Raw genomic sequence first — 9,138 nt, forward strand, 5'->3', positions numbered from 1 at the left:
AGAAAACTAGGTAAGCCCAGACCCCTGAGGTGCAGACAGCCACTGAAAGCAAGAATGTAAGCAAACAAGATGATGGTTCCATATTTTTCTCAAAGGCATTTTTGTGAGGCTCAAAAAAGCCTTTCCACGCTGAAATTCCAGCATGTCGAAGATCAGCGTCACAGTGAAGCAAGTTGCTAATATAATCATCCTCAGCTGTTGTGAACTTGGCAAGATCTAGGGACTTAACACACGGTGTGTTGTTGATTAGCCAGCTCGACTATAAGCAACCGTGGCCTCAAGTGAAATAAATGCACAAACAGGCAGGATTACACACTGACAGAAAAAAAAATATTATCAGACAGAGTATGGGGGGGGGGGAGAGAAATACAGTTACTGCTGAGTGGCAAGCATAAAAATACATATAGCTGGGTCTTTCCGCTGCTGTAACTGACATCATCCTTTAAAAACAGCAAAGCTATACTGAGCGATGCCAATTAGAGGTTTCCAGATGCTAAATTCTGATTTAAGTTATGTCAGAGTGTCTTCAATAACTCTGTTCAGAATGAGTGGCTTTAGACATATATGTTTGCAAATGAGGAGAGAATCATGACTCACAAAGTTCATGCATATATCTTGAGGGAAGCCTTTTGCTCAACTTTTGATTTCAGTTTCATTTCCCCCTTGAACGTCTTTCATGTCAGCTTGAGGGGGTGTTGGAGTGCCTAGGTGAGACACTGATAAGAGACTGTGCAGTTAGCTGAAAATGTCTCCTAATTTAATAGCCTTCCCTCGTAGAATTACACCTCAGCCTGATTTGATTCTTCCCAAGAAAGGGAGCTTCATCAGCCCGACAAAATTGTGCTCTCTGTGTTGATGCATAAGCTGCGATGACAGTGTTTTAATCAGGGCAAGGGAAAGGAGCGGAACTGTTCAGAAAACACCCTTGGATGTTCATTTCTGAATTCTCAAGTAGAGAATAATCCAGCACACACAAAAAGGGGCAATGTCCTTGTGGGCAGTACTATCAGCACATCGGCCTGGAAATTGAAATCAAGAATATTTGTCTTAGGGTAATATTTGAGTAGGGACGCAGGTGGCGCTGTGGGTAAAAGCCTCAGTGCCTAGGCTTGCCAATCGAAAGGTCGGCGGTTCGAATCCCCGCGGCGGGGTGCGCTCCCGTTGTTCGGTCCCAGCGCCTGCCAACCTAGCAGTTCGAAAGCACCCCTGGTTGCAAGTAGATAAATAGGGACCGCTTACTAGCGGGAAGGTAAACGGTGTTTCCGTGTGTGGCTCTGGCTCACCAGAGCAGCTTTGTCACACTGGCCATGTGACCCGGAAATGTCTGCGGACAGCGCTGGCCCCCGGCCTCTTGAGTGGGATGGGCACACAACCCTAGAGTCTGCCAAGACTGGCCCATACGGGCAGGGGTACCTTTACCTTTACCTAATATTTGAGTCAAAGGACACTTTTGCTAAAACCAGTCTCAATATTCTTTGGAAATGTAGGGTGTTTATGTTCATTTATATTCTGTGATGTGCTTTTTACATATCATGGTGTTCTGTGTGCTGCATTCCTGACAGACTTCTGTTCAGGCACTGACCAGATCCAGGCTAGCTTAGTTTCACCAAAGTTGGTACAACATGCATCTTTGTAATATGCCCCCACCAGCAAATATTTCTCCCCCACCTCCACCGCTGCCACCACCCTGAAGAGCTTTGGTAGTTTCTGAGTTAACCTGAATTTCTGAGTTAACCTGAGGTGAGCTTGGAAGAGTTTTCTAACTTTCACTTACTTAAATTCAAAGAACATTTTACTGATGTGCATGGAATTATCCTTTGGAAAACCAGTCTGCTGCTGGGTTCAATTTAAAGTGAACATTTTGAAAAGTTGGCGAACTCTACTGTAGGATGTAATCCTATGCACACTTACCTGAAAGATAACCCCATTGAATATAATCATCATTCTCATCTAATTATAAAGCAAAGTGAGCCCACAAATGCATTGAGGTGGGGCTGCCTCTGAAGGTGGGTCAGAAAATTCAGCTGGTAAAGAATTCAGCAGCCTGGATGCTCAACGGGGCAAGATGGTCTGAGCATATAACGCCAATCCTGTTCCAACTGCAATGGCTGCCAATTCATTTCTGCGCTCCATTCAAAGTGCTGGGTTTGACCTATGAAGCCTTAAGTAGCTCAGGACTGCAATACCTAATGTAATGTTTCCAAGGGGTTGCTCGAGAGTAAGCAAGCAAATATTTCCCTGCTTGGCTGCGAAGCCTTGCTTTTGCTGCCAAACTAAACCTTATCTGTCCGGAGCCCCACTCTCCCGTGGCTGACTCAATCACTGGCAGAATCCATGAGTGGGCGGTTCTTAAACTTTCCCCAGCAAAGCAGCTCCTTGACGCCAATTCTGCGCCTCCCCTCTCTGCCCGAATGCTTTCTGCGCAAGGAGGGCATGGGTTGCGGAGGACCCCTCTCCTCCCCGCTTCTCCCAGGCACGGAGTCCTGGGACCACCTCGCCACTTCTGACTCCTGCAGCTCCTCTCCACTGGAGGCGTGTTTACTCTCCTCTGCTGAAGAGGAACTGCTCCCCACGATCCCTGGGGGTTCTCTATGATCCATTCGGCTTTTCCTCTCTCCCTCCTGAACCGATGGCTGTACCCTGACACCTAAGGACCGCCTCTCCCCATATGAACTGACACAGACCTTGCAATCATCACCTGAGGCCCTTCTTTGTGTGCCTCTTCCACAAGAGATCCAGAGGGCAGCAATACAAGAACGGGCCTTTACTACAGTGGCTCCCCACTTGTGGAATGCTCTCCCCAGGGAGACTCACCTGGTGCCTTCATTGCATATCTTTAGGCACCAGGCAAAAACATTCCTGTTCTCCCAGACCTTTGGCTAATTAAACAATCTATGGCCTTTTCAATGGAGGGAGATTGTTTTTGTTTGTTATCGTGGTATGTATTTTTGTGTAGTAGTAGTAATAATAATAATAATAATAATAATAATAATAATATTTCATTGCAAGATATGGGAATCCAAATATTGAAGGATGGCTGTGTTTCCATTCACATCTTCTTTCAAAAAGTACAAATTAATTGGCTTGTCTTTAAATGTGAACCAAACTGGATTTCTCTCCTATCCCTGCTATTCTGATCTCCAACTAACATTTACTTGCGGTGTAATCCTAGACATATCTGCTCAAGAATAAGCCCTATTGAGTTCAGTGGAACTTATTTCCAGGTCAGTGGTTGCAGCCTTTATCAGCCAGTTCCTTCAAATTCAGATGGATCTAGTAGGAGGAAAAATGCACCTCAATTCCATTATCTTCTCTTATGTTATATAGAAAAGGGGGGGGGGATGCATGATTTGAAGAAGATTGAACTGCGGGTTGCAAAGCCACATGCCCATGTCCAAAGGATTGCCCATGTTGCTTGCACTGCCGACCTCAATATGATGAGCTGTTCTTTGTTAGTATAAAAAGCGTACCAGTTTCTATGTAATATATTATAGGGTTGCATTTGGCTGGTCACCAAATGACCTTCTAAACTAGCAGAGGGACTAGGTAAGGCATTTCTAACAGAGATAGGAAAATATCATTACTCCTGTATAGACTGTACGCAGTCAATGCACTCTCTGGAGTGTCTATGCAATAAGCCTCACTGGTGACAATCCCAGCCTAGCCCTGGATATATGGGTAGAAGAAGAAGAAGAAGAAGAGTTTGGATTTGATATCCCGCCTTTCACTCCCTTTAAGGAGTCTAAAAGTGGCTAACATTCTCCTTTCCCTTCTTCCCCCACAACAAACACTCTGTGAGGTGAGTGGGGCTGAGAGACTTCAAAGAAGTGTGACTGACCCAAGGTCACCCAGCAGCTGCATGTGGAGGAGCGGAGACGCGAACCCGGTTCCCCAGATTATGAGACTACCGCTCTTTACCACCACACCACACTGGGTACAGTATTGCAGCTTTATATAATAATAATAATAATAATAATAATAATAATAATATAATTCTCTTTGGCTTTAATACAGAAAGTTCTGCTACCTTCTGAGTATTCAATTCATGTGTGTTGTATTGAAACATGGGTAGACAACCTAAGACCCAGGGGCCGGATCCAGCCCAATTGCCTTCTAAATCTGGCCCGCGGACAGCCCGCGAAACAGCGTGTTTTTACATAAGAAGAATGTGTCCTTTTATTTAAAATGCATCTCTGGATTATTTGTGGGGCATAGGAATTCGTTCTTCTTCTTTTTTTCAAAATATAGTCTGTCCCCCCACAAGGTCTGAGGGACAGTGGACCAGCCCCCTACTGAAAAAGTTTGCTGACCCCTGTATTGAACCAATCTTACTGTAGCCCATGCTTAACCACCCCTTCTTGTTGGATGCAATTTGTTAAAATACCCCCCCCAACACATATCAATGAAGGTTGATCCATAAGGGCATATAGGGGGGTGCTTCCCCACCAACTTCAGTCTGCCCTCTGCCAGGCCCCTCTTGCCTGCCTTCCTACTTGCAGTCTGAGGATGGCATGGCATGACCAGCTGCCCCTGCCTTAGTCTCAGTGTTGCCCTTGTACAATTCTGCAGGGAAGAGGATGAAAACCAAACCAGATCTACTTGGCTCTGGTTCCGTCTGCTGTTGGCCTTCCACCCTACCAGTCCCAATGGGTGCCAGCCTCCGCTGTGGCCTATTGTATGCCAAATTCTATTTCTGCACTATTATCCAGGCTTGATGTATCCGGATATCAAGTGTGTGTGCTGGGAAAATGTGATGCCTCTGCGGTGGAAGCTCTCTCTTGACAGAAGACATGCAGACTGTGTGCAGCAAATGAGAAACAAATGTGGATGTGGAACACAATTCATTAGTTGTGTGGAAAGACTCTCATCCTTCTGGGATTAGTTTGATCCAAGACAAGCGTTATTTCAAATGAGGACCTTTCTCTTGTTAACGTAGAAGTTGAGAGAGTATGGCGGCAAAAGAGATAATTGCTTTTCTCGTTTTGTCTAAAAGTAATGTTGTTTACATATATTTTCTTTTTTTGAGCTGTTAATATACAGTAAGTGAGATTGTTCAAAACTTGGAACAAAAGAAAAATTAAAATTAATCTAGCCTCGCATTTCAGCCTTGCAAAGTCAATCAAAAAGACAATCGGAACATATTGCATTTTGAGAGAGAGAGAGAGAGAGAGAGAGAGAGAGAGACTGAAGAATTTCCTTGCTTATTTATCTTGCATACAAAGATTGGAATTGAACAAGAACATGAATCGCACTGATAGCTACATGTAAAACAACTTGTAGAAAAGTAGGCAGGGGAAAGATGCAACAGGGAAATACAGGGGAAAACAATTAAGTTTGTACAAATCAGTAAACAGCAGCGATAGAAATAAAAATCTGAGAGAAATCAGAAGAGACAGAGAAGCAAACAAACAAAGGGTGGGGAAAACAACAATTGCAAAATACACAGGGGCTCAGAAGTACTTTTCAAAACTCTAAAAGTAAAGAAAGAGTTTTGTATTCTTTCCATGGGGAATCCATTTTAGAAATGGAGTGGAAATTTAATTTGAGGCTATGGATTCCCCTCCAAGCGGCTGGTCAATACCAAGGTCTGCTTTTCCATGTCTTGCCTTGCCTACTAACCACACCTAGGTCACATCTACATCATGCAATTAAAGCACTATGATACCACTCTATACAGTCATGGCTTCCCCAAAATAATATTGGCATCTGTTTGTTAAGGTTGCTAAGAGCTGTTAGCAACCTACAGCTACAGTTCCCAGGGTGTCTTAACAACCTATCCCTCTCCATAGGAAACTCTGGGAATTGCAGTTTTGTGAAATTAATAAGGTTCTCCTAACAATTCACAGCACCCTTAACAAACTAAAAGTCCCAAAATTATTTGGGGGAAGCCATGCCTGTTTAAGTAAGGGACGCAGGTGGCGCTGTGGGTAAAACCTCAGAGCCTAGGACTTGCTGATCGCATGGTCGGCGGTTCAAATCCCCGCGGCAGGGTGCGCTCCCATCTTCGGTCCCAGCTCCTGCCCACCTAGCAGTTCGAAAGCACCCCCAAGTGCAAGTAGATAAGTAGGTACCGCTTTATAGCAGGAAGGTAAACAGCGTTTCCGTGTTCTTCGCTGGCTCGCCAGCTGCAGCTTCGTCACGCTGGCCACGTGTCCCGAAAGTGTCTGCGGACAGTGCTGGCTCCCGGCCTATAGAGTGAGATGAGCGCACAACCCTAGAGTCTGGCAAGACTGGCCCGTACGGGCAGGGGTACCTTTACCTTTACCTTTTTATGCCTGTTTAAAGTGGTGTGATACTGCTTTAAACAAATGGTGTGGATGTGGCCTTTTTCATTTGGAATGCTCATGGAATAGCCAGGAAATCAGAAACTTTCAAGAATTCAGCATAGGCCAGGCGTGTCCAACCAGTGGATCGCGATCTACTGGTCATTCGCGGGGCGTCCCTCGTCGATTGCGTGATCCAGATCAATCCCCCCCCCCCCCCAAGAAAAACAACAACTTTGGTCAATCCACTGGATAGATCACTGCCAGTTTTTTATATAGTGGGAGTAGATCGCAGTCTCTTGGGAATTGGACATGCCTGGGATAGACCATGATTTAAATACACCCATGAAGCTTGGGATCTCTCCAGTAGGTTTATAGATTAGGTTGGAGAAATTTAATTGGAGCCCACAGGAGGGCTTGATGATAGTTTTTCTAGGACAGGCATTGCAACAGTACAAAACATACCTTCCATCCTCTGAGCCTTTATGTAGCACAAACCAATAAATCTCCCAGGGCTTCTAGAGTAGAGACTTTCTCTAGTTTTGCATCATTCACCAAACAGACAACGTGATTGATTTACAGTGGTACCTCGGGTTAAGAGCTTAATTCATTCTGAAGGTCTGTTCTTAACCTGAAACTGTTCTTAACCTGAGGTCCCACTTTAGCTAATGGGGCATCCCACTGCTGCTGCGCCACTGCCACACGATTTCTGTTCTCATCCTGAAGCAAAGTTCTTAACCTGAGGTCCCATTTTAGCTAATGGGGCATCCCACTGCTGCTGCGCCACTGCCACACGATTTCTGTTCTCATCCTGAAGCAAAGTTCTTAACCTGAGGTCCCACTTTAGCTAATGGGGCATCCCACTGCTGCTGCGCCACTGCCACACGATTTCTGTTCTCATCCTGAAGCAAAGTTCTTAACCCGAGGTACTATTTCTGGGTTAGCAGCTGAAGCGTCTGTAACCTGAAGCATCTGTAACCTGAGGTACCACTGTATTCTAAAGTCACAAGCAAAAGGACCACTTTTGATTGTGTGGATCAGCCCTTATACCCCCTAGCTGGTTTGCATAACCTTTTCTCGCCAGTTGTTTATGACTCCAGGTCCCTCCTCCTCCAAGTGTTGCTCCGTGCCCTTCACCAGGTTTCCAGATCAGTCCCACAGATGGGAAAGTGTCTTTGAGAGGTAATATTCTCTTTTATCTGATTATCTGATAATTGACTATTTTTTTGCCCCAGAGGACTGGATGGTGTTTTGACAAGGACAATGGGATACTGTACCCATTTATTTCCACTGAAATGTCATCTATCCATAAAAGGATACTAAAAATGGTTTGATGTTTGACATGTGGAGTGCCAAGCTGACACTGAGTAATTTTTCACTTTGCTTCTTGTCTGTTCACTGATTGTAACACTGCTGACCGAATGGACATTGCCCTTGACAATTAACTGAGCTGTAAGCAAAATGAAGAGATTTTTTTTTTTTAATGGAGCCCAAGATGCAATTTATTGCAAAATACTTTTATAGATACTGGTGGAATTACATGGTATGTGGCCTTTAATGCTCCTGAGGACTCAGGAGTCTGGAGGCCACATTTTGTACAAAATGCATTCGGAGGTGGAGGTCTTTTCGTACAATTTTGACAACAGGCCACTTAGATGATACCAATCTTGTTGGCAACATCTAGCACATCATAGTCTGGAGCAAGGTGGACATAGGCTTTCTTCTCACTGTCAGGCCTGATGAGCAAGTTGACCTTTGCCATGTCAATGTTGTAGAGCTTTTTGACAGCCTGCTTGATATGGTGTTTGTTTGCTTTCATGTCCACAATGAACACGAGGGTGTTGTTGTCTTCAATCTTCTTCATGGACAATTCAGTGGTCAGGGGGACCTTGATGACGACAAAGTGTTCCAGCTTGTTTCTCCTTGGGATACTTGGGCTGCCTCCGTAAACACAAGATTTCAGCCTTTGGAAGGAAGGGGATGTCCAGATCTTCTTCTTCTTGTGACTGTGGACGTCTTTCAGGACTGCCTTTTTAGCTTTCAAGGCTTTGGATTTCACCTCGGTCTTGGCAGAGACAGCCTCCTTCTTCACTTTCAGGAAGGTGAAAAAGGAGCCGAAATGAAGAGATTTTCGAATAAGAGAGGTGGTATGTCATAGGTTTTAAGATATCGGTCTCTTGGTCCACTTAATCCTTCAAACCATTTTCTCTTGGAACACATTGTATATTTATTTGTTTGAGGTATTTGTAGCCTACTCTTCACTCAAGAGACAATAACATTAAGACCCAAATAACTATAAAAATATTAAATAGCAAATATGATAAAATTAATGAATCTCATCAGAGTAAGAGACGGGAGGTAGGTTGGTGGCCCTTGTGTATTTTTTGGGGTTTTTTATTTTTAAAATGGAAGTATTTAGAAAGAGATAGGTGTGTGAGGGAGAGTGGGGCGATTGTTATGTATGTGTGGTGTGTATGAAAAAGGTTGAGGTATGTTATCTGGTGGTGGTCTGAGAGAGAGATGCTCTTGGAGAAATGGGGGGGGAGATGTGTCACTGTGTATATGTGAAATGTATGACTGGATATGTGATGGAGATATGTATGTGTGTCTGTGGTCTGTATGTGTGCAGTGAGTGTGCTATGTGTGTGTGAGAGAGTATGGTGTACCTACATTATCTATCTATCTATCTATCATCTATCTATCTATCTATCTATCTATCTATCTATCATCTATCTATCTATCATCTATCATCTATCATCTATCATCTATCATCTATCATCTATCATCTATCATCTATCTATCTATCTATCTATCTATCATCTATCTATCTATTTTCTGGTTCTGTGGAATGCTCCCTGCTATGAAACAGCAATGG

General features: G+C 44.1%; 1 protein-coding gene across 1 annotated transcript; it reads right to left on the reverse strand.

Moving 5' to 3' along the window:
• Positions 1-7,857: 7,857 nt before the first annotated feature.
• On the reverse strand, positions 7,858-8,400 carry LOC310657472 (large ribosomal subunit protein uL23-like; the record flags this gene model as incomplete). Its single annotated transcript, XM_083398069.1, has 1 exon — positions 7,858-8,400. A coding segment is annotated over one exon (486 nt), but the record flags the coding sequence as incomplete, so codon positions are not given.
• Positions 8,401-9,138: the final 738 nt, after the last annotated feature.

This window comes from Podarcis tiliguerta, assembly GCF_965153285.1.
Source record: "Podarcis tiliguerta genome assembly, chromosome: 9".
Classification (NCBI taxonomy): Eukaryota; Metazoa; Chordata; class Lepidosauria; order Squamata; family Lacertidae; genus Podarcis; species Podarcis tiliguerta.